This window comes from Scatophagus argus, chromosome 13 (assembly GCF_020382885.2).
Source record: "Scatophagus argus isolate fScaArg1 chromosome 13, fScaArg1.pri, whole genome shotgun sequence".
Taxonomy (NCBI): domain Eukaryota; kingdom Metazoa; phylum Chordata; class Actinopteri; family Scatophagidae; genus Scatophagus; species Scatophagus argus.
Genome location: NC_058505.1, coordinates 21,021,928 through 21,048,599, shown reverse-complemented (window position 1 = coordinate 21,048,599; position 26,672 = coordinate 21,021,928). Strand labels below are relative to the sequence as shown.

At 39.2% G+C, this 26,672-nt stretch overlaps 1 protein-coding gene and 1 long non-coding RNA gene across 3 annotated transcripts; both read left to right on the top strand.

Moving 5' to 3' along the window:
* Positions 1-126: 126 nt before the first annotated feature.
* Positions 127-3,338, top strand: LOC124069065. Its single transcript, XR_006845014.1, has 5 exons — positions 127-1,326; positions 1,880-1,973; positions 2,423-2,520; positions 3,106-3,182; positions 3,293-3,338. It is a non-coding gene; the product is annotated as an uncharacterized LOC124069065 (long non-coding RNA).
* A 2,418-nt stretch (positions 3,339-5,756) lies between these two features.
* On the top strand, positions 5,757-25,919 carry LOC124069043 (polypyrimidine tract-binding protein 2-like). Of its 2 annotated transcripts, XM_046407749.1 has the most exons (17): positions 5,757-5,889; positions 7,024-7,045; positions 7,534-7,585; positions 8,036-8,199; positions 8,385-8,456; positions 8,565-8,636; positions 8,778-8,936; positions 9,153-9,263; positions 9,743-9,911; positions 12,898-12,975; positions 15,265-15,377; positions 18,634-18,667; positions 21,669-21,761; positions 22,083-22,199; positions 23,328-23,427; positions 23,532-23,609; positions 23,823-25,919. In XM_046407749.1, the coding sequence occupies exons 1-17, from the start codon at positions 5,882-5,884 to the stop codon at positions 23,950-23,952; spliced, it is 1,572 nt and encodes a 523-aa protein (XP_046263705.1). In that variant the 5' UTR covers positions 5,757-5,881; the 3' UTR covers positions 23,953-25,919. The 2 variants fall into 2 exon arrangements, with proteins under 2 accessions (XP_046263705.1, XP_046263707.1); XM_046407751.1 differs by lacking the exon at positions 12,898-12,975.
* Positions 25,920-26,672: the final 753 nt, after the last annotated feature.

Genomic DNA, 26,672 nt, shown 5'->3' with positions numbered 1-26,672 from the left:
ATCAGGAATCAATAAAGCTTTATCTGAATCTATAATGTTAAATCATCATTTATTTGTGGATATATAGTTGATATTGTCAAACTAAATCTGCAAAGTAACTAGCAACATGTGTTGTGAAATAAGTCAAAAGTACAGTATAGTATTTATCTCTGCATTGTAGTGGAGTAGAAGTATAAAGTGGAAATGAAAATACCCATGTAAAATAAAAGTACCTCAAAGTACAGACAATAATGGAAGAGGCATTCAGATCCTTTACTTAATTAAAATGGAGAAATGCTGCTGGGATAATTGGAGCCTATCCCTGCTGACAGTAGGCGAGAGGCGGGGTTCACCCTGGACTGGTCAGCAGTCGGTCGCAGGGCTGACACACAAAGAGAGACAGACATTCCCACACTCACACCTAGGGACAATTAATGTGGAGTAGCCAGTTAACCTTAAGTGCATGTTTCTGGGACTGGGAGAAAACCCATGCAGACGCAGTTAGAAGATGCAAACTCCACGCAGAAGGGCCAAGAGCCAGAGTCAGTCCTGGACCCTCTTGCTGTGACGTAACAGTGCTAACCAGCGCACCACTGTGTCATTGTACAAATTTTCTATTAAAAGCACCGTCAGCAAAATAGACTAAATAAATGATATGGAAAAGCTAAAGTAAAATAAATCACGGTGTAGAGTGTGAGTCAAATTACACAGGTATATTATATTATTTCCAGTCACAGAATTCAACTTAAGTACAGTGACTTTACTTTTACTGTCTGTTTTCTGTTACTTTCTATGTCCACTCCATCACTTTTCAGCATGCTGCACAACTTGCAGGTATTGTACTTGTAATGGAGTATTTTTACATTATGATACTGCTACTTATACGTAAAGTATCTGGAAAGGTCATCCACCACTTATTATTGCATTATTTTTATTGGTGCTTTAACATGTAGGTAGATTTCATACATTGTATGTAATGTCTGAATCTGAATAGATGTCAAATAATGTGGTGGAGAAAGAAAATAAAGTATATCCCACTGAAATGCACAGAGCAGCACAAAATATGTACTCCAGTAAAGTACAAGTACCTGAGAAGTACAGTACTTGAGTAAATGAGGACTCCAAAGGTTATAGAACAGAACACTACCGTTCTGTGTTTCCATTCCAATTCTGTTTTTTTCAGTAGAATGCAACTCTGTAGTTATTCTGTTTGTAAGTTTCTGGCTTGCAGTCACTTCATAGCGAGAAGAGCTCAGTGAATCCACAATTTCCTGCTTACACTTACGAAGCCACGCCATATTTTAACTCTTCATCAAACAGTCGTTGATTTCTCTTCAAATTATAGAGGTAAGTTACCACAACGCTGTTTGAAACAGTGACTTCTATCCTGAGGACTGTCACTTGAAACAATTATATTTTGATTATTTTAACACTTCATTTGACTGTCACTGAGAGATTCAAGTTATTTTTTTTTCTATCAAGGAGTAATGATGGAAAATAGCTTTGCAAATTTCACAAGAAATACATTTGGGATGAAATGAAGAGAAAGAATAGAGATAACAGAGTCCGGTTTGGAGAAGGATTCAGATTTCACTCTTCAAAACATACACGTATCTTTCAACAGGCAGTTAGAGTATTTTGATGGTTTGAAATGATTTTCTTTAGTTATGTGGATTAAGTTGTGAATATAAAAGTGAAATCAATTCAATTCTGAGCCCTGACAGTCAGATTTATTTAGCTATATACCTTTTAGTTTTTTATTTTTCCAGTGAGTGTGACAAATGACAGTTTACTTTACCGCAGATCTACAGTTCATTGTTGAAAAGGAGGAAGATATAAAAGATAATAAGAATGTGTCTAATAGATACATGGATTTTAAACTCTTCATGCTCTGTTTTAGAAGGACATTAAGGTCGTCTGAATTGAGCTGTGGGTCCCAGTTGGTCCCGGTTGGCCTCCCAGATCCTCCCTGCGTTGCATCGCCTAAAACTATAGTAGGTTCAGAGTACACAGCAGATTACAGATGGCAGTTTAATTATATTTTTCTAGACTCAGAAATCAGCCATTACTCCTGCTGCTGAAGTAGTTGTCCACTTCAGGTTTGTGTTGATTTGGTTCACCAGACCTCACTCAGTGGTGGAAGAAGTGTTCTGCTAAATCAGACAAATGTAACAGAGTAAAAAGTACAATACTTAGTTGACTGAAGTGGAGTGGAGTAGAAGTATAAAGTTGTACAAAATAGAAACACTCAAAGTGTCTAGTGGTAATTTAGCATTGATGGTTAATCTTCCTTAGGGAAATGCAGCATTTTGGTTCAGAAATGTGGAATGAATGCATATACTTGTTCATTATTCAATGGTTTATTATATTTAAAATTTGATTACTTCTAACAAATTACTTTATGCTGTTTGCTTTCTTCCAGTTTGCTGTGACTGTCCATCAGTCATCAGCTATGGCACGACGAAGCAGTCGCTTGCTTTCAATGGGCTACTATGACGAAAATGACAGACCTCGGATTTCATACAAGGAGACCTTATACAAGTAAGCTGAAGAGTGTGTGTGGATGTGAATGGTGTGTATGTGCTTTATCTGTGGTGGAAAGTAACTGAGAACACTTGCTCAAGTACTATACTTTGTGTTACTTGGACTTACTATAGCTTAGCACTTAGACTACTTACTTAGTGTTTTCATTATGTGCTTCAGTATTTTAAACTTTTACAATTCAATTTTACATTTCACAGGGAAATATTGTAGCCATATGCAAGCAAAAAATATGATGCCTTTCTGCAGATTACAGTACATAACATAATTCCTTCTCCATTAGCTACACATTAATAACCAGTAAAGTTCCATGATATAATGTATAACAATATAACTCTGCCACATAATGACTATTTCCACTTTTAAGAACAATTTGGTGATAATATTGTACTTTTGCTTAGGTGAGACATTGAGTGTAGGACCTTAATTTGTAGTTGAGTAGTTTTATTGTGTTCTATTGCTTTTTTTACTTAAGTAAAGAGTGCTTCTTCCAACACTGGCACATGTGGTATGGTTAAGGTAATGTATAGCACCTGGTCAAAATCTTCACACCTCTGTCCTCTCTCATTTCATTGCCTCTTTAAGGGTCTTTCAACGGAAGAAGGGTCGTCGCAAGTCTGGAGCCAACATTTCAAACAAATCGCTTAGCAGCACAAGCATTTGTAAGGAATTTTAACTGAAAATGCACCAGCTGAAATAACAAAGACATTACCTCTTAAATACATATTTTCACTGTTATCAAGCTCTAAACATCCTGTCTGTCTTCCTGCAGTCTCAATCCGGTCCGGCCTTCGCTTTATCATCCTAATGTGTTTTGGTAATTCATCAAGAATCACATCTAATACCACATCTTCCTTGAATTGTCTTGGCTGCACCAAGACAATTCAAGGATGAGGCCATGAGATTTGCAGTATAATGATTTTAGCTTTGCATATCCCTACTAAGTGTTTGTGTCTTTCTACTCAGGAGGATGCCTGTGCAATTTGTATGCTTCAAGCAGGACCCATGTCTCTCAGCGTTCAGGGTGGCCAGAGAACGTGGTACAGTACTCATTCTTATTATTTCAGCTCTGCTCCTGCATTTGTAATGCTATTGTTTGAAGCACTTGTCTGCCTCCCCACTAGTAAATGGATCTTTTTTTGATTTAAAGGACAAAGCTGAAGCCGTTGTTCAGATGATGCAGGAGGACAAAGCTGAAGCTGATGTTCAGATGATGCAGGAGGACAAAGCTGAAGCCGTTGTTCAGATGATGCAGGAGGACAAAGCTGAAGCTGATGTTCAGATGATGCAGGAGGACAAAGCTGAAGCTGATGTCAAGATGAAGCAGGAGGGCAGGAGGACAAAGCTGAAGCTGATGTCAAGACGCTGCAGAAGGACATGCTAATGCAGCTAAAAAAGCTGCAGGAGGAGCTGCTTCGTCTGAGGGAAAAGCTTCTTGCCTTATTTACCTGCCTCTGTGCCAAAGATTCTTAATTGAAATGTTTAAAATTTAGAATGCTCAGACTTAAAGTCTAAGTGTAGCACTTTTACAAATAAATTTTACAGTATACCAGAGATTAAAGTCTGATGTCTCTGGCGTGGTGTTTTACATCAACAAACAAAGATTGATTTACAAGTCATCAGGGTTAAATTTGTAAAGTTGCAGATTGATAGCACCCCCGGCCATTCAGAGTACATTTGTATGTACAACTTCAGGGTCCATGAGAAGATTCCACAAATGTCTGCAACATCAACATGTTTGCACGTTTATTTTAAGATAAAGAAAGGAGACTGAAGGGAGCTGTACTGTCATTGGCATAAACAGCCAAACTGCTGTTGCATCTTCAAGTAGGTGCTGAGCTATCAAGATATTAAGAGTACATTACAGTACATTTACTTAAGTAGTGCACTTGAATAAAATATGTACAATACTGAAGACAAAGTTCAAAAGCAGAAAAAACCTGAAGTGTGGGGTCAGGAACAACCTCTGTAACTCGGTCCTTGTCATTGCAGCTGGTGCTAGCTAAACACATCTGAATCTGTGACCAAACAGTTGGTGTTGAAATTGCATTGTGGGTAATGTAGAGCCCAGGTTTTGAGAAGGATGTAGAATGTATAGAATAAAAATAACTCTACACCATCAGTTTTGACCATTTTTTAATTTTTTAATTTTTTCTGTGAGTTTGAAAATCTTATATGAGCGTAATGCTAAAGCATTTGGGTAATCTTTCAAAAAATTTTGTTGAAACACTCTCTTTATCACCCTTCAGTGATGCAAAAAACATCAACTGACAAAATGTCTAAACTATGGGATAAAAAGTTGTATTAAGCTGTCTCTGTTAGCAATGCTGCTAACACCTGTACATGGCAGTTGAGCCAGAGACACGATCATGTCCTTCATCTGCATTCGTGCTCACTATACCACATACTGCCTGCTGGTTTAAATTAAATTAAATTTCAAAAAGGCATCATATTTTGCAAGGTCAGTGTATATTTGCATGTAAAACATTACATGCTGAAAATGCCAAAATGGACTGACATCAGATAAATAAAACACCATCTCATTGTCTGCTCTGCCAAACATTTTTTCTGGGTTATTTGGCAGATGCTGAGAACGTGACTACCCTCTTTCTGAAATGTGTTATTTTAGACTCTAAATGTACATGCAAGACAAATTCAGTACCACAAAAGGGCACTAAAGATGCATTAAAAAAAAACAAGGTCAGAAGAGAAGAAACTGATGCTAAGCAATACAAACACAAGAACGAGAGGCAAATATTTGTAAGGTTTTGTTAAGCAAGATTAGGTGTGGGAAAGAAGTGTTAGCAATAACACACTAATAATCATTGTGTTATTGCTACCTTAGAATGAGCCTTTTATATCTACAAACAATGTCTCCTTACATGGGGTCCACCTGGTTACACCCCAGTGTTTCTACAGTAGAAAGTCAGTCACTTTCTGAGATATCCTAAACGGAAGGTGGCGTTAGTACCTCTAACATTACTGTTAGTTGCCAATTGCCATTAAAAGAACAGGACTTCCTTCGTTGATGAAATAGGTTGAGTAATCATATTCGAGTTTGTTTGAAATGAAGGCACACAGCACCTCTGGACGATAAGAAGAAGAAGAAGAAGAAGAATAGATTTAGTTTTGTTTGGTTTTTTTTCTCCAGTCTGGCCAACACTCCAGCGTAGTAGGTGGCGGTAATGCACCTTAAACGTTAAATGCCGCCCGCCATTAAACCAACAGGAGTAGAAGAAGAAAAAGAAGTAGAAGAAGTAGAAGAAGAAGAAGAAGAAGACGAAGAAGAACGCCCATTTTGCTTTTTTCAAGGCATCGAAGTGCGCTGAAATATCATCAGATAGAAGGACAAAGAGCTGCAATGGACGGGTAAATTAATTTATATTCCAGCTACTTTTTCTGGGTGCATTTTCCACGATGATGCATGTGTTATAGACGGAATGAGCCGCCCCCCTTGCTTAACCTAACGTATGCTAACTGTTAGCTCCACTGTGAACCATGGTACTGTACAACGTTTTTGCGAGCAACATGACGTTATGTACATTAGCTAACAACACCAAGTCACAGTCTCAAAGTCTCAGATGTGACAGTTTATTATCGTCTTGCTTGCGTGGAAACGTGGAAACGTACATTTACGTCATATTTTACTTGTCATCTGGGTTCTCTATCATCGGAAATGTCAGAATTGGCAGGCTAGTTTGCAGAAGGTACTAGATCAATTTGGCTGCCGGTAAGAGTGAAATGTCTGTTTATGTGTTTATACGATAATGGCGACGACAGTTATTGTCGGTTATCATTAGAGTAATAAGCCGTTGGCCCCGTGTGTTATTAATAAGACATGTCTTGTGCTACGCGCACCTGTCAGTTCTTTGTTCAAAAATAATGCATGCCACACGCGACCTCTGCCGGCTTATTGTATACAACGTTATTCACTCCTTTATGGAGACTTTACCGTCAACTTCGCCCACAGAACGATACTAGCATGTAGGGCTACAAAATGATGTAATGAAATTGTTTCTCCAAAAAAATTATTTAGTTTTAGTTACATTTAGTTTTCTAGTTTGATTTTGATATTTGGAGCGGACTAGCCTCTACAATGGTTTTATTTGTCTTTAATGCTCTTCGAATGACAAGTTGTAGGAAAGAACTTAAGACGTAAATAATAACATAAGTTAACGATTTCAGTGCACTAAAATACAAAGAATTGCTTTAAATGAGTTATTTGAATCTATGAAACGGTTGAATTTCTTTAGAACCAGAAGTGTTTAAGAAGTAAAAAATAGCATTTATTGCATGATTTTTCTCCAAAACGTCATTTAGTTGTTCAACTTTTGCATGCTTTGAGTAATATACCACAATGTTTTCATCCAGGTTAAACTCTCACCAGTGTCACCATTCTCTCCTTCCTTTTGGTCTTAGTAATCGGGTTTCCTTGAGAGTATGAAATAACGTTTCCTCTTGTTTTTTTCTTTTTCCATCTCCTTGCCTTGTCTCCATTGGCAGTGATGTTGCGGTTGGTGTGAAGGCAAGCAATCTTATTAATTAATCAATTAATTAATCACTATTGATATGACATGATATTGTTCAAAAATGGACTACATGCACAGTCACTGGATTTAGGATACAGTGGGTGAATAGAAGGAATAGCTTGCTGGAATTGGCTGTGAAGCTACAAGATGGTAAATTAAAAAGTGTTTAAACTTTGTATGCTTGTAATAAATGCCAGGAGGTGTCATTTCATTAAGTTAAAGTAAAACTGTTAATTGAGATGTAATTGTTTTAAAATCTTTTGTTTTCTGCTTAATGTCACAGTGAGTAATAACAGAATATCAGGTGATTTTATTACAGTGCTGTGCAGTAGAGCAGGCAGACATTTTACAATATAATGTTTGACATATGTTTGTGAGTATTATGTCACTTTGTATATAATAGCAATATCTCAGAATTTGCCATATGTTGCAATGAAAATGAAAGTTCTTTTTTTTTTTTTCCCTTTTCCTTCTTTATTTCCAGAGAGGCTCAGATGAGCTCAACATGTACGGTAGCAGCCCCAACTCTATGACGGGTACGAAGCATAATGTTTTTAGTGCTTGGAGAAGTGTTCAGGAGGTGAAAGTCTGATCATGGAACCTGAACCTCACTGGGTCTAAAAATGATTGGGGCTGTCTGGGAGTGAGAGATACACCTGACAATATGGTTAGAATCATGTATAAAGAGAGCTGGATCTTTACCGTGGAAAGTAAACATCTTGAATATGATTAAAACCAGCACTGGACTCATAAGTAGGACTGAGAATGTAACCATGTTCCTGTATACCTCTGCTATGACAGTATATTCAGTCAAGTCCTGACAGCTGACAGTGAGCCAGCATGAACAGTAGCAGCACCCTGAAACTGAAGCAGCTTAGTAATCACTCATTTCAGTATTTACATTTGTGCTTTATGTTACTTTAGAGTCATGGCTTAATGATAATGTAATGCATAATGTATTTGTCTGTGTACACGTCCATGTTCAGCGAACGGCAGTGACAGTAAGAAACAGCGTCTGGATGAATCCCCTCCCTCCAGAGTTCTTCACATCAGGAAACTTCCCAACGAAGTGTCAGAGACTGAAGTCATTGCTCTGGGACTGCCTTTCGGAAAGGTCACCAATATACTCATGCTAAAGGGGAAAAACCAGGTAAACCATAACAGAACAGAACCATTAGCAAATATTTTGGCATGAAGATGAAACAACAGTATTGTAATCACATTTAAGTACGACTGAATAATATCCACAATTCTATACAAAAAAAGGACAGTGACACATGGAATTGGAGGGGATTTATTCCTTCGTTTAAGGTCAGTAATACTGTGTTCCTCCAGGCGTTTCTGGAGTTGGGCACAGAAGAAGCAGCCATTACTATGGTGAACTACTACACAGCTGTCACACCACAGGTCTGAAATCCGTCTGTGTCCATTCATGTTGTGCATTATTAATCATTTCTGTTCTTGTTGTAAGAGCTGCTCTCTGAATTGTGTGTTATATTGCTTTCATTTATTTAGGTCAGAAACACTCCAGTATTCATCCAGTACTCCAACCATAAGGAATTGAAAACAGACTCTGCTCTGAACCAGGTATAAGCATTTATTTGTACACAAAGCACTGTCTTTCATCCAAACTGGGTTTGACGTGTATGTACTTACGTGTATCTTACATTTATGCAAGAGTAAATTCCTTTCCTCTGTGATAAATCCATTATCTCTTCTTTGCACCAGAGGGCCCAGGCAGTGTTGCAGGCAGTGTCAGCAGTCCAGGATGGAAGCTCTCCATCTTCTGACCCTGGAGTTTTAGACCTGGCTCCGCCCCCCAGCCCTGTCCTGCGAATTATCATTGACAACATGTTTTATCCTGTGACGCTGGATGTTCTACAACAGGTAAAACCTGAATGCGTAGTTTAAATCCACCATCCCAATTGGCACTGCAACCCTCTTAAATTTTGCTTGAGGGCTTTCAAAAGCCCATATCGGTTGACCTCTAATTGTGATAATGATTGTGCGCCTGTATAGCCTTAAACTAACGTTAAATATGAAGTTTCAAATCAAGCATGACTATGACTGTGTTATTCTTTATCAATTTTATGATTCTTCCAGATCTTCAGTAAATTCGGGACCGTGATGAAGATTATAACCTTCACCAAGAACAACCAGTTCCAGGCTCTCCTGCAGTTCAGCGACCCCGTCAATGCACAGCAAGCTAAACTGGTAGAATCACACGCATCGCTGAACCAACAACCAGTCCAAAATAGCAGTGAGAGGTGGACAGGTTGTTAGAATTCCACAGTTACAGCTTCCCAGAGGCTTTGACAGTATGTCATTGGCTCAGACTGTGGGATAGCCTTTACTGTGTTGTTTCTAGGAGAAAGATGGTAAAACAACATCTTTCCTTAGTATTATTATATAGCTTTAGGAGCAATTTTATCACATACTCAAGAGTTTCTTTGACACAGCTCAAAGTAATGTGTTTTTTTTATGTGAAAATCTCTTGTTGAAAGTCTAAGTTTAGAATTGAAATTCTTTGTATTGTATTAACCAGTGTTAGTAGTATAATAACCTCTCTCTCTAAATATCAGTATTAACCTCACAAATCCAGTGTCAGTCGGGCTATACTTGACCTAAACTGATAAAATGCTGTTAAATAACTGTTGTAATTCTTTCTCCCTCTTGAACTTTTTCTACTCCAGTCTTTGGATGGACAAAACATCTATAATTCATGCTGTACTCTACGGATAGACTTCAGTAAACTGGTCAACCTCAACGTCAAATACAACAATGATAAGAGTCGAGATTACACCAGACCAGACCTTCCCACTGGAGATGGAGAGTCAGCCAACAAGGATCATTCTTTGTTGGGTAAGTACACCTCTGTCTTCATCCATCTTCAACACATCCAATTATAGCTCCTTCCAGGGTATCCGCAATATTTCACACCTGTGGCCCCCCCTCATGCACTGAACTACCCCTAGGTCATCCCCTCTGCCAATAGTGCTGTTCAGTCATGGACTGACCCCAGGTGATAAATGTGAAGCCAGAGACAGCTCTCCTGGGAAAGACACTCGTCTATGGCTCAACATCGATCTGACCATTATGTTCCACCTTTCCCACTCCACTTCTTTTTGTATGAAAGGTTCAGCGTATTAAACGCAATCCCAAATTATTGAAGGAGAGGTGTGTACTGTAACACAAACAATTCAGGATGCCATGATATTTTCTATAGGTGGCATTTACTCTATCATCTCCATTTTCCATACAACTGTCCATTACTTAATTATTTGAAATGAAATTATCTTTAGAATTATTCCGACAGTTGTGAAAAGTGTGCAGGGAGAGCCAAACAACTAAGAGGCTTAACATGAGGTTCAGCTTTCCTAGAGCATCACATTTCATCATAATTTAGGATCAAAACATCATCTGGGCAAGTCAGCATTTACAATATTGTTCAAACCAAGAGATGACAATGACATATTTATGGCTCTGGTCAGATTGACAGATGCTATTTGCTAATTCTGCACTCTGAGCTTACCGTCTTCTGTATATTAATTTGCCATGTGCTTTGGGTCACTTGTTCATGCTTTCTGTTCTATACACCGTACCTGGAAGTGTGACAGCTGTTTTGTTCACTTCCCTGCCTGGTTAATGTCAGTTCAGCTTTCCTGCAGAGCAGCTGTCCCACACTCAACTCCCGTATCAACCTACATTCCTGTCATATTTTACTTGGAGAAACTCCACATTTTAATGCTTTTATTCATTATCTGTGAAATGAAACCATTTTCACACAGTCAGAGACTGTAAAAAACGTGTGCATCCTCAAAAGTGCATCGGTTGAGTGAGTGAGAAATAAATAAACAAGAAAGAAATCCAGTAACTCCCTTAGGAATAAGTTTCTTTCCTGCGGTGAGGTGCATCAGGTTGATGTCTGTCGATGTCTTGAGGCTGCTGGTGTTCTTTAGTTTGGCTGCAATAATGGTTCAAAATTATCAAAAGCTTTCGATGTGGTGTGTATTTAGTACATCTCAAGCTCTATTTCTAATGCTTGTGCTAACATTAGGGCTAAGTGTTTTGTTGTAATTTAGCTAAGGCAAAACTTAAATGTACAGTGAAATTTGCAATTGTTGATTAATTTGTAGTCTTGGATTAGTTTAATTAAGATAATCAAAGGAGACAATTACGGACAGCTAATACCAGTGTCTACAGTGAATTTTATATTATGTGACTTTGGGTTGAACACTGCAGGAAAGGGATTCTTTAATTGGACAAAATAATACATACTTCAGAGTATTTTCAGAGTTTCGTGCAAAGACACATTGAGCAGTGGCTATAAAGTTAAAGCTGGGATTGCTTACACAGACTGCATTATAGATAGTGGACTGGGCCATTGTGACATTTGCCGTAGCTTTCTGAAGAGCTGTGTGGGTGGCTGCAGCCATCGCGATGCTGACTTTGTCTGACTCCACCTCGCCCGCTTAGCTTGAAACTACCAAGCTAGCTTAGACTAACAAGCTAGGCTGTTGCTATGTTTACACCACAGACTGTATAATAAAGTTCGCACAGACAGTGAAGCATGAGTTTGACCTCAGATTAATTTGCCCAAACAGTCAGAATACTCTACTTCATATTAACCCAAGCAGGCACCAACAGCGTTTGTCTGGTTGTCTCTGTTCAGTTTTGAGCTAAATTCAGCACTCAGCAGATTGCAATTCTTTCTGTTGTCTATTCTTGTCTTTTCTTTGTCCCATTTAGTACATTTCCCCTCCATTCAGCAGTCAAATAAAAGAGTTATATCACGATGACATTACATATCAACAGCTCCGCGCTGCTCTCCAACCTCTGCAGAGGAGGAGAAGAGACCGTAGTGAAAGAAGATAATCCACTTTTTCCATTGACTCTGGTGTTTACTCGACTGGAAGCTCTGGGCTCTGTCTGCCAGAGCTCAGCAGCTCTCAGCAGCTGGCTGCGACCTGGCTGCGAGCTGGCTGCAAGCTGGCGGAGTCATTCGTGAAGCCAGAACACCAGAGCGTGACCCTCAGCTCACTGTCTGGTGCTGCAGTTGACCTCACAGCAGACCATATTATTTACCCCCGTATTTGGATGAAATATTTTCTGAAATTCACAAATTTCATTCATGACCTTAATCGTGCATTACTTAAAGCCTTAATATAGTTTAAAAATTTAACTCTACAAAAATTGTCTATTAATCACAAGATTGTTAGCCTGGTCTTGACGCCTCTTTCTTTCTTTCTTTTTTGTTTCTGTCGTTCTTCTGACAGCAAATGTCAAAATGCTCATTAATGCTGATGCTTAATTTTACATTACTTTAATAACTTTCACTGGTTTCAATATGTTCAACAAAGCCCTGCCATGGAGATGAACCAACATTCGTCCATGTGCTGCTGCACCCTCTCACAGAATGCCCACACAGCCTCACAGGAACAGCTGGGGGTCTGGCTGCATGTGTTGAAAATAATGGTGACATCTCAGAGTGCAGTATTTGTGATTAAGCAATTAACAAGTATATTCCAAGTCCCATGTGTGTACTGTATTGTACTTTGGCATGCTAGTATGCTATCATAACTTAGTTGAGCTTAAAATCATTGCATGATCTGTGCAGATAGAACAGAATTTGATTTACTTTCTGGTACCTTTCTGGTAGCATATCAAAACAGGTTTTAGGTGTAGTTTTAGATAAATACTTGACGTATTGTCAACATTTACTCACAGTGGCACAATACTGTAGTCTGTTACAGTTTAATGTTTTACTGACTTAGGCTGATAACTGTGCTCTTGGTGCTAGGTTAGATGAGTGTTTTGTGGTGTAAATCTAGTTGTCATTGTCTTGTAGGTACCCCATCTGGAGCGCTAGCTTCCTACTCTAGTGGAGGAGGTTACTCATCTTCTCTCTCCCTCTCACAGGGTGGAGGTACTTATCCTTTCTTTTTTTAATTCTTTATTCTGTTTTTCCATCACTCTGTCTCTGCTGCTGTCCTTTTTCTTGTCCTGCTGTGGTTTTTCTGAATATGCCAGGGCTAGAAAGTAGTCTCTGAATGGCCTCAGTGGTTGGTTGATGTTACAGCTTAATTAAATGATGAAGCAAATACTGACCTTAGGATGGATTATTAGCCAGTGGGGGTGGGATTAATTCTTAGATACATACTGATTCTGTCTTGAAAGATTGTCTTGATAAAAGAAAAGTGCATAATTAAAAAATGTAAAAACCTAGTCTCTCAACATTATGATCACAGTTTTGTAAGACCTGGCTGTACAATCCTGAGCCAGTTTGATGTTGAAACCTAATAGATGTAAACATCTGCTTGTGTGTTTAAGTTCCGAAGAGCTTATTCCATCAAAGCGTTTTTCCTGAGGCCAGCACATGTTCTTTTTAACTGTTTGCAATGAGAACGCAAATATGATATTGTACACTGTGCTACAGACACTGTGACGAGGCACTGGGCGCTAATTCCGCTCCAAGTGCTGTGTGTTTGACAGATGTTCATCTTACGCTAAAACTCTGAATTCATCATTTTTAAATCATCCGTCCAATTGCAGTAAAGAAATGGCAGAATAAATACCACAAAGACCACCCACCACACCCTACATGTTCAAGTGGTGAACACCAACTACAATAGAGGAGAATAATGCTGCTCTCTGAGTACAAGTAATTGGCAATTACTCTGCCTTGTGCTCATTTGTTGATAACACAAACAGTCTGTGAAAATAGATACTTGCAACACATAAATTAACAATTACTTCCACAGATATTCATAGTGACCAAAGCATCTCAGCAGGGAAAACAAATGACTTGCTGGACACCACAACTAAATCTAGATCACCTCTTGAGTTTTGGTGAGGATTGATGAGCGTGAGCAAACATAATGGAAGTAAATTCACCTGTTAAGGGATCGTTACAAATACCCTGTGTTTTAAAAGTAGCAAGTCCTCATGCAGTGAGAAAACCTGAGCAATGCATAGAAATCAAACTTTCTGAAGCATCAACATGCATTGATAATTGTATTATAATTACCGGTATGATGTAGCCCTCTGAATTGGATGGGTACAGTGCAGTTTTCTTTTTACCTATCTGTTCTATATTTCTATATGTCTTTTAAGTGGCATTAATTGTAAACAGATTTTTCATTCAGTCCTTTTTTTTCTTTGTTTAGAATTTAAAAAGTTGGACAAAAAAGCATTCACAGTTCTTTTAATTATCAACCTTAGTTTCTCATCTAATGAAGTTTATTGAAGCTGAATTATCACATGAATAGAATGAATGAATTCCAGGCCTGAAATGGTTTGAATACAGTTGAGTATAGGCTTTTCTACCTTCATTTCAGTTTTCGGTCTTTTGTCTGTCTCAGTATTAAAATGTTTTTACTATGCTATCCTTTACACTCATGTACATGTATTTTTTGGGGTGAAATAATATTGTTTGCCTTCTTTCCTTTTGGGACTGTTTCATAGCATTACAGTATTTTCCTTTGTGTTGAACTGTTTCACAAGGAGTAACAAAAAGCAAATCTGTTTTTTAACCTATTATTCATTTAATTGTAGTTAAGAAATCAAGCCTACAAAACAAACAAAATTTTTTTCCTTGGTTTTAAGTTAATGTGGTTGTATGTCACTTAGGTATTAATTACATTCAAGTGGGAGACTGAATAATACACTGAGTACATAGTTGGCTTAGATACTGATGAGTTATCAAGTACACATCATGTTCAAAATACTTAGGTCTAAATAAGAGCATCTGCACTTCAGTGTAAATAATGTTCTTTACTGAAGTGTATACCCCCAGGAAATCCCATGCTGCAGCGAGTTCTTTTGTCCCCACATGCCTGTAAATAGTAATTGATGAAAAAATATTTCATTGATGTAAGGTTGCTTAGATTTTGTTGCAAAATAAGGATGAAAAACTCCTTGGTTCATTTGCTTGAAAGTTAGCCATCCTTAAACATTAAGCGTACTACCATGGCATCAAGTACATCACCATTTCTGTCTGATTAGTTTCTTTTTTTTTTGTCATTCCAATTTCTGGAGTAGTAAATAGTGCATTTGCTACATGCAGTATTATTATCAGTTACAATCTTGCATCTGTTAAAAAAGAGATACGGTGTTATTGTTTTTTTTAGTGTTGTGTTTTTAAATCTGCTTTTCTGCCCTTGCATGACAGCATGTGATTCTGAGGTGTGTGTGTGGTTTTGTACTTCCCTCACAGGGGCCATCAGCCCGTTGAGCGCCGCAGCGGCAGCAGCCGCAGCCGCAGGTCGCGTTGCTCTGTCCGGGTCCGGAGTGTCAGGGGTCCTATTGGCGTCCAACCTAAATGAAGAGGTAAACTAACCAATAAGTATAATGTGAATCATTATTTTTAACCTCTGCTTTAAGCCACTCGCTTCAACTATTGAACAGACGCTGCTGAATGATTTTCTTGAAAATAGTGTGAATTCCTGCGTGAGTGCGTGTTTGTATGTGTCTTTTGTCCACTACACAACGTGATTTATTATGTGTCTTAAACCTAGATTTAGTTCGTCTCATATAATTCTAATAGATTGAAGTCACAGGGCAACTGTAGGTAGGTGTCAGGGCGTAATACATTCTCTTTAGTATATAATGTATTACATGCCAAAAATAAGCATTAAAATACTTTAAATACTGGTGTTGTAGGTGTTTCTTCTCTATGCACTAAAGACTCACTTTAACCCTTTTTTGTTTTTGCAAGCAAACCGTTATGCTTCAGAAAATCCTTGTAGGACAGACACACCCCTTGTTAGAGCATATACATATATATATATATATATATATATATATATATATATATATATATATATATATATATATATATATATATATATATATATCCTGTTTTTTGTATGTTTCATGGTCAGCACTAGAAATTACCTAATGGTCAGTTCACCTTTCTGAGACACGTTCAGACTGGAGCATCCCCCTGTAGCTGCACGTAACAAAATGTATACGTGCGTGTGTGTGTGTGTGTGTGTGTGTGTGTGTGTGTGTGTGTGTGTGTGTGTGTGTGTGGACTCTTCAGACTGATTTTTGTTCTCCATTGACTGTCATAGTTCCTAAATGTAAATGTCTTCAATATTTTCAAGCATTTTATGTTTGAGCACGTTGTGTTTCCAAATCAAATTTTAAGAATACTGTTATGTTTTGAACTTTTGGTTTTCTCTAAGCTGATCACCTATATATTTGTATGTTTTATATTTCTGTTTCTTTTGTCAAGTCTCAGTTTATTCTCTAATTGTAAATGTAGGTATTGCTATACCTACTGGGGATGGGCATTTTAAATAATCTTCTAAAAATGAGTACTTGCATTAAATTATTATAGAACACTCCCAAAAAAAATGGCGTAAGAATGCAGAACACAAGCAAAAATGCAGGTGGACGTTAGAGTCAGCAGCACATCTTAAACTCCACTGTCCTGACCTCTTCTCCACTCTCATAGCTGTTGTTCACTGCAGTGGTAGCCTGTCCTCTGATTTAACAACAGCTCATAGCCATGCCCTCTTCCATGAAGCTTAACAGGATCATTTTTCCAGTAAATATTTTCATGGCGAGCTGGCGAATCTTGGCTGGCGCTGATCTTATCCTAAGGCTACATGCTAACACAGCTAGTTGAGAGATTTTTTGTCATTCAGGTGTCTCAGCTGCTTTGTCCTTGTGCTTAATGCACAAATAGTTAGCTGTCAAAGTAACGGGCAGATACAACATTACGGAGCTCACGCTGCACCTTAAAGTGGTTTACTTTGTGGAAACACTTCCTAACAGCACTCATATATCTGCTGCTGAACACTAAATGTTATGTACTGCAAAGTGTTTTTTTCTATATGAGTGTGCAGATATTCATAGGTGACAGTTACATCACTGCACCCAGTCAAAAAATGTAAACTCTGAATATAGAACATGGTTAGTTTACTTCGTTATTTATTATGGAAAAAGCTGCAAGTACTCAACACCTTAGGGAAATTCAGACATCCAAATCAGGTACTCTGAGACTCATGCCCACCCCTATTACCTGTACTTATTGCCAGTTGTTCTCGGTTTCTGTGTGCTCCATCTATCTATCCTCCTTTCTCTGTCTGTTTTTGTTACTCTGGAGAGGAGTGGTGGTTTTTCATACTTATGCCGCCTTCTGGTAAACTCTTGTTGCAAACAGCTGTATTCTGGCTGTTTGTACTGTCCTCTCTGGTGACCAATCAGCTTGCGAGCAGCAGCTCCCGCATATACTCAACGAGTATGGGGAGTACAATCCAGTGGCGAATTAGAGTGTGGTGTGTGGCCGTTTCTCATGTTGTGAGTGATGATTCCAGGTGATTATATGTCAGTCATTTGTTCGTTCTTTGTCATCACATGAACAGACATCTATGGTCAGATTACATTCATTTTCATGCTGTACGTGTACTCTGATTTCCAGGTGGCTTAACAATAGAAACCCTTAAGATTAACATTTATTGCACTTGATTTGTAGTTTGCCAAAGGAAAAAAAAAAGAGAATGCTAGGAAAACATCTGCCAGTGATGTTAGATTATATGACATTATGTCTTATTTCCATCAGTGCTGCAACAGAGCTGGACAGGAGAAAATAATTTGGTTAGCTTAGTTAATATGTGGTGTGCCTCATATAATACCTGCTTTTGTCACACAAGTGCAAGTCTAGATATCAGTGATTTTCAATATTGATTGCAGTGTAAATTAACGTGTCACAAACTGCTCTTGTGCCAGCAGTGGACTCTGCCTTCATAGTTCACTGAGGGATGTGTGAATACATTTTTACATTAAAGTAGACAAATTAAAGTTGTTCTCTCCAGTTCCTTTACACATATCTGTCAGTCCAGTCTGTCAGTCCTACACAGTATTCCACAGTATTCCCTTTGGCACCTGTTAGCTGCTCAGCCATCTGCTTCATGGTACTGCCTCCTTACGTTGTGATGTCTCCTGCCACTCACTCTGTCATTCAGTTATATATTTCATGCTTTATTCATTTTTTTTCATTTTTGAATTTAGTATTTTCCACCTCCCGACCATCCGTTTGCTTCACTGATAAATGCATTCAGCAGGTTGTGTGTGTGTGTGAGTGTGTGAGTGAGAACAGAACTTGAAGAAATATGCATGTATGACTGTGTGTGAGTGTGCTTGGAATCGATCCAGAAATCATTCAGACTCCGTTGATGTTCCACTGATGCTCTGTTTACTGACCTCTGCTTTGATTTTTGTCCTCCTCTCCTCCTTTCTCCCTTCCCTGCCTCCTTCCTGCCCTCCTCTGCTCCTCCCTTCACACATTTATTTTCTCTCCATTTGGCCATACACCCTTTAATGTTACACACTTCTCTTAAACACCCCCCCCTTTCTTTGGGTTTGCTGTTTTGACCCCCCTCCCCCTTCCAAAAACAACCTAAACAAAAATCCCTCCCTTGCCTTCCATCTTTGCTCAACCCCGCATCATCATGGAAACCACCACCTCCCCCCTCGTCCAACGCTGGACGGTCTGCTCTCTGCCTTCGTCTCTCCTCTTCCTCCTCCTCTGCTCCTCCTCTTCCTGTCCTCTGCTCTGCGGTCTCTCTCTCTAAAGATGGTCACGCCTCAAAGTCTCTTTACCCTCTTCGGTATGTTCAACCTCTACTATTCTATCTGTATATCTCTCTCTGTTAATCCAATTTTGTTCACTTTCTTCAGTGATGTCGTGGACGCACTATTCCTCATATCTTTCTGTATCTCCAAGTCTCCCTCTATCATATTTTACACTGCAGAGTTAAAATTTTCTCGTCTCTACATTGAAAGAATAGTGAGTCTGACAAAAAGTCTGTGTGGTCAGCTTATCTCTTAACTAATGAGAACAAAGGCACCAAAATCATTCATGTGTTTTGCTTTTATGTATCAACCCATGAAGACAAAACCTGATCATTACCTACAGATTGGAGCTCATATTGTGGACACAGTGTAAGAAGTGTCTTCTTACAATAACAACAGCCCCGTAAAGTGTTACTTACTTTGACTGCCCGTTGTCAGTTTCTTCCAATTAAATGACAGTCACATTTATTTTGTGCTCATGTTAAAACAGTAGTTATGTGTCCATATGAACATTAAAACAGGTTTAGCATGTGTTTAGCTGCTCTCTTTCTAAAGTGATTTCGGCCCCTGAATTGCATTGGCTACCATTCACGCTAATGGCTTCCGACACTGCGTTTCGGTCAATGCATTCTGCCCCTTTTGCTTTCCACACATACCGTTTAGCTGCATGCGAAGCCAAGCGCGTGCACATGCTCAGACTACAAATGGAAACCCTGAATGTTTCCAGTACCAAAATGTTGTCACAAGCCAACAGGTTCAGCATTCATACGCGTATATCTGTTTGAAGAGATTGAACTGATTTCAACAGAAGTGATGGGAGACAAAATCCACAGTCCTCATGTTAAGCAAAAATATATTCTGAATTTATATGTTTCAGTCTGAGTTGAATAAATCAAACGGCTATCTTCCAAAGCTAGTTGTTTAGATGCAAAATGTTCTGTTTGTGTTGCTATCTCTTCCCTCCATGCAACTCAACAGTCAGACACTGCTCAGGAAAACATCAAGTGGAATTTGATGTCAAAAAGATTATTATTTTGTAGAATATTCTAGACCACTGAAACCGGGGGGCTTAACACTTTAGCTTAGTTTTCTTTTCACAGCACTTTAACTAAATGAATAGTAAAAAAAAAAAGAAGAAACCAAAACACTGTGCTGTGGTCATGCTAGCTTCTCTGTCCACATCAGGGTGTTTGATGGAGGGTTGGGCTCTGCTCCCCACACACACACACACACACACACACACACGCACATTCACTGTGTGGTGGAGACAGTGAATCAAGTGAAGTGAACGTATCTTTATAAAATAGAAAACCAGCATTTCCATCTGCTTTGGGCGCATTAGACGCAAAAGATAAGTTCATTAAAGCACATACGAACAAGTAGTAACAAAAGCTAACTGTTTGTCTTAGGCAGAATTCTTAAAATTCTGTATACGTTTGGTACTGCTGGTTGAGATGGCCGCTGCCCCTCCAAACCAGCGTCGCCTCTGCACCTGCAGGCAGCAAATCCACATCAACAGCAGGGGTATTTTGATGTCCTAACCACACCGACCCCTGCACCTGCTTAAAAGTTCCTCTCAGAGTTAAGGAGGATGGGAAGATCACAGCTTAAATCACTAGTGAGTGTAATCACATATTTGTCTAACTTTTCTTCTTGCTTATATCTAGCACGTAATGTGGAGACGTAAAAATGCATCGATTTTTCGTCAAATAACAAAACTTTCTTCCCCACCAGACCGCACAACACCCACCCCTTCCCTCCATAACAACAGCACCCGAGCCCTTCAGAAAACCAGACGAAAAACCTGGAAGTGTCACATAATGTAGATCTTGTCCCCCACCACTTTCATTGGAAGCTGAACCTTTTTATTTCTCATTGCGCTCTTCTTTTGCATTCGAAAAGAGCCACGCTGAAAACATCTAAATCTAGCGGTTTTCTGATGTACTTCGTTAGGTGGCATTAGGGCAAACCAAAAGTTTTACTCGGTCAAAGATAGTACATTCACACGCAAAGAAACAACACATGTTTTGGAGTAATTTACTCAATATTTTGTATGCTAAATTCAACTTAGTCTGTTTGTTAATTGGAGAACTTTAGAGCCCCAAATCTTGTAGCTTTCATTAATAGACATGGATCATTGTAGTGTGTATGTTCTCAGCACATTATTGGTTAAGTTGATCACGACAGTCCAATGTACTCACTAAGACTCATTCTAGCTCTCAAAACCCGTGCATCTTTTCCTTTTTTGTCTTTTTCTCTAGACTTTCTTATGAATCAAGTGCAGTCATAGTTCACTTTTTTTTTTTTTATTATTTTATTCTACAACTTTGCAGTCGGGACTCAGTCACCTACACTAGAGCATATCAGAAGGTTCACATTAGACTGTCAACCAGCCCATAATATTTATGTTTTGTCCTTACACGTTCACACACTTTTAGCTACTCCAGGAGCTATATAGATGTTTAAAAAAGTCTAAGATAATCTGCATAAAAAGCCTAGAAAGAACTTTGCTCTTATTTCTATATGTATTGAGTATGTTTCACACGATAGTGCGGGTGTTTTTAAAAGGTTTTTGTAGATGTCATCCATGCCCTACCCTGTCCAGTTTATGGTTTTGCTCAAGCTGGATTTCTGAATCATGCACACACTGTCAAGTGAAAACACTCGCCACTCAGTCAGATGCCACACAGACACAAGTGTGTGTCAGTTGTAAAGCTGAGATGTCTGACTTTTCTCACTGGTTGACAGTCTGAACATAAAACTTCTGGGTTATAAGCGTTTGATTGAGTTTCTAGTGGAAGTCAAATGGGAAGATTCCATCTTTTCTTTTCGTTTGTCTTTCTAGCACTAACTTTATTCCTTCCATCCTTCACACCTTTCCTTCTTTTATCTTCGTCGTCTCCATCTCTCCTGCTCTGTCTGTTCTGTGCTCCACCCTGCTCTCTCTCTCTCTCCCTCTCTCTCTCTCTCTCTCTCTCTCTCTCTCTCCCTCTCCCTCTCTCTCTCCCTCTCTCTCCCTCACTTACCTACCTTCAGGGGTCTATGGTGATGTCCAGAGGGTGAAGATCCTCTACAACAAAAAGGACAGTGCTCTGATACAGTTGTCCGATGGCAACCAGGCTCAGCTGGGTGAGTTTTTATGCTTTTTTATTATTATTTTTTTTTAATAATAATTAAATTATATATATATATATTTAATTGGGTGGCAAAAAAAGACTGATCATGCCATGGTAACTTCATTTGTTCAAATAAGAGAGTGATTGTTAAAATAACATGCACACATACACCCATCCAATCCAGTCCAATCCAATTGGCCTGCACATCTTAGCACTTTATTTTTCTTATCGTCTTTCGTGTTACAGCTTTTGTTCTGTACACTCTGTAAATGTGTATGTGTTGTCAGGCTGTCATACTAAACGCTTGTTATTTTCTGTTTTTACTCCCCTTTAGCTATGAGCCACTTGAATGGTCAAAAAGTGTTTGGTAAAGTGATGAGAGTGACGCTGTCTAAACATCAGACTGTGGCTCTGCCCAGAGAAGGACTGGATGACCAACTATTAACTAAAGGTAAGAGCCTATCTGTAACCTGGCAGGGAGCTTGTCTTTAAACATAATTAATTTGTGGTTCTGCTTGCTGAATTGTTTAAATGAACAGAAAAATATATTTGCAAAACTCAACAATAAATGTATTCTTGTAATGTAAAATTGTATTTGAAAGAAGGCGGACGAGACTGCAACTTCACCTAGCCTAAGAGAACAAATATTTACTTTTTATTTTGGGGTAAACTGTCTCTTTAAATCAGCAGTTTATGTGTCAACGGCCAGATTAGACAGGTCTAAAACATTTGTCCCAATAGTCAGTTCAATTCAGTTCAATTCAAAAACACTTGGTTTGTCCCCAGGGGACAATTAAAAGGCACACAGTAGTTCCAGTAATCAGACAGAAGTCAGAGAAGCACTGATACCTATTTGACCTTTTGGCTTTAAATAGTGAGAAAGCCTTTGACCAAGTAAACTGGACTCCAGCATTCCAAACATAAAATTCATTTAGAAGTCATTTTGTACTAACAATCATCGATCCAACAACATTGCAGGACAACAGGTGCAGGATGACAGCAGCTTCTCAAAGCGTCACACTGTCTCTTGATTGCATAGCACGCTCATAGGGCTCGCGGCACCTTTCCAGCGTTGGCTCCAGTGCGATCGTGTCTGCAGTTGTTGTTCAACCAATCAGAGACTGTGTTCCTGACTTGTCGACCAATTAGAGGCCGCGTTCATGTGACAACTCGTATACAGTATTGCAGTGATGATGGTTATGAGTTCAACACCCCGTTGACTGCGGTCACAGCTGGATTAGCATTTTGAATCTAGCATATTGCAAGTATTTCTGCTTCTAAACTTAAGAGCAACATCACACAATTTACATTTAACTGTTGCAATTTTGGAGGAAATGTTCCCACACCTAACTTCATTTAACTCGCTGCATTTTTTTTTCCCCACTTCAGACTGCTAACTTTCTAACTGCTATTGTGTTTATGGAAATGAACCTGTAGACCAACATGTATAATCAGCCACAAATATTCTCATTGTTTAACCATTGACGTCTAGGAGTGTTATTCACATTTTTTATTATCTTAAAGATGAATTTGCACTTGAAGTTGTCATCATGTCAATACTTTGTTTTCGTTGGCACAGATTTTTCTGGCTCGCCCCTCCATCGCTTTAAGAAGCCAGGATCCAAAAACTTTCAAAACATCTTTCCGCCATCGGCAACACTTCACCTCTCCAACATCCGGTAATACTGTGTTTGTCAAACACATTGTTTAATCAGTGTTGCAGATGCTTTGGCTTCATGCTGATTTGCTTTAACGTGATGGTGATTTGTCTGTGCGTGTTCAGGGATGGAGTAGGAGAGGATGATCTACGCCTTCTCTTCTCTAACAGTGGGGGAACTGTCAAGGCCTTCAAGTTCTTCCAGTAAGAAACAGTTCAGCGAAGCTCTTTGTGGCACTACAAAGAGATGATCTGACAAACCAAGCTCGTAATGAAAGATCAGTGGCTTGTGTCATACTTTGGACCGAGCTACCCTAGAAGTAAACCGTCTTGTGCAGACAAAGAAAAATAAAATCCAAACTTTTACTGTTATTTTCCGCAACGTTCAGCTGTTTGTCTCTGCTCCTTCCTCATCAGGGACCGGAAGATGTCTTTGATCCAGATGTCATCAGTAGAGGAAGCGATCCAGGCTCTGATAGATCTTCACAACTACGACATGGGAGGGAATCACCATCTGAAAGTTTCCTTTTCAAAGTCTACCATCTAACCCTCACACTTGACTCCTAAACCTTTAAGATCCGTGACGAGCAAGGAAGTCACCACCATTTGTCTTCTTTTTGACATTTTCTGTTAACCTCCCCTGCACTATTCCCAGACCTTTAAGTAGTACATATCTTATCACTGAAATGTGCTTCAGTGTCCAAAATGTAACATTCAAAGTAAAACATTTGAAATGGTTTTCAGTTAAAACACTGAGAACATCCAAACTCCACATAGTGCATTTTGTTGATCAGTAGAAGCAGCGCATACGTTAGTCTTACTTTTAAAGGTAGTTTGAAAAGTTGGCGAGTTCTTGTCCTGACCTGTGTGACATTTCAAACGGCAACTGAACACCAGCTGAAAATCGTGTTTTTGTATTTGAACTTCTCACCTTGCTGCTTTGAAATAAAAGCACACTCACAGGTGAATCAGTACACTGTGACATCGGCGTTGGGTGTGGCTACAGGTGCAACCAAGCCACACCTCTGACCACACCCAACCACATCCATCAGTGATGCTGGTCAGAGACGAAACACACTTGAATCCTTTAACCAGAGAGAACAATGAAACACTGCTGTTCAGCCAGCTGATGCTCTTTAAAGTTCTTAATTTAATCTTTATCATTGCTAAGTGCAGGTTGCTGTTTTTATATTGCCCTACCCAGTGATCACCTGTCACTGTTACAACAGTCTCTTTTTCCTTGGATGTTTTTGTTTAAGCTCCGTCAATTAACCACCTGTTATTTTTATATACGTTGTGTCACAACTCCAGTCACATAACTGCTCTTTTCTTTTCTGGTAGGCGGCCATCAGCTGCACACACACACACACACACACACACAAACATTCTCAGTGTGCTGGCTCACTCCTCCAAATCTCATCCTGCTCATTTTTGTTTTTTGGTGCTTTCAGAATCAAACATTCAGATATTTCACGGAGTAAGTATAGAGGAGGAGGAGGCGATTCGTGCACGTTTTCCCATCTGCAAAGTAAATATGTGCAGTTTAACTTGACCAGCACCCAAAGTTACTTTGTAGGCATTTTAGCAACCTACAATGAAACAGCTTGTAGCTTTTACAAACTCGCTGCACTACACAGAATCACTTTAAATGTTGTTCATACACCAGACATCATGAAAGTTTGAGGACTTGAGTACTAAAATAGAGCCCCAGTGTGTCTGTGTGTGTGTGTGGAGGGGGGGGCAATTTCAAAATTTCAAGAGGCAGCTTTTTATTTCATTGACTTATAGCTGAACAATCACTTTGAAGAAGTTTATACATGACTTGATTAAAAGCAACAATTTCATCATGGGGATGTTTGAAGACAGTCTGGGAAATGTGAATAGTAATTTGAGGCAATTGACATTGATGTTTCTTATACAAAATGGAATGTATTGATATTGATACTCTGCTGACGTGAGAACAGTGAGGATCCGAAGGTGTAGCTTTCCTTGAAGAATAGAGCCCCCTGCAGTGTTCCTCTTCAGATTCCACCCCGTCTTTTATAAACCACTGCTGTGAGTGGGTGTACACACATAGACAAATGTGGCTGTCTGCTTCGGCCTTGCTACAAACATGTGATTCTGGTCTTGGTCTCCGATTCTGGAAGGAGACCTATTGGGACCAAAGTATATTTGCCTTTAGTCTGTGGTCTCATTTGTGTCTTTAAACAGGTTATTTTACTGGTAATGTTTGTTAAAACAGATTATTTTCTTAATTATGTGAACCTTGTCTTCCCAGTCCTCTGTTTGTACGTAACAATTTGAGTTTATCTATCAAGCAGACATGCACGGAAAACTGGGTTAACTGTTTCAGCTGAGCTCATCTCCAAAGTGAGTCGTCTTGTTTCGCTCATTTCTGGTTCTTACAGCTGCGATGTTTTTACTTTAGGAGATTGTTGTAAATTTTCTACTTGAGTTCACTTTCTTTTGTGGTTTCAGATTGGCCCAAATTAAACCTGTCTTTTCTACCAACAAGCCCAAGTTAAATTGTGTGTGTGTGTGTGTTTGTGTGTGTTTGGTCTAGGTTCAGGCGTCCACTCTGTATCCTACCCGTCAATAAACTTCTCTCGCTCTGTTCAGTTCTGTCTCTCTGCTCTCGCTTCTTTCTCTCCACTATTCCCTCTTTCAGCTGCTCTGCCTACATTTCTGCTGAGACGTGAAGGGACAACAAGCCCAACCGTCTGTGTGTTCAGAGAGTTATCAGGTGGTCATATCTTTGCCACACTATCTGAACCTACAGCCATGCAACGCCACAACATGGTTGTTGTGGTCTTATTGAGAAAAATCTACTCAACAAAACTGCTTCTTGCTGCATAACCCAACTACAGGATGTGAACCCTCAGGTTGCAATACAGTATAGCAAACCTTAAAGGGATAGTCTGGATTTGCATAAACTGATCGGTTCATCAATTAAGAATATTTTATTCATAGTGACATTACTATATATCAGGTGGAGATGCACTGTGGAGGTGTCATTTATTGTATGTCTTCAGATCAGACATCGAGTTGAGAGCAGTTACCAAAATGACTAGAAAACTGGCACAAATTAATGAAGATTTCAATGCATTGTATGTTTTAGGTCAGACCAAACTGCTCACACCATAAAAACCAAAGCACAAATTCAACCTGACCTGCACTCGTGCGTTCTGTCGTCATCGCCAATGACACCACTGCCCTTAAGCTGGGCACTTCACCTGCTGCTGCCCCGGTGGAGCTGCTTGTTGTCCA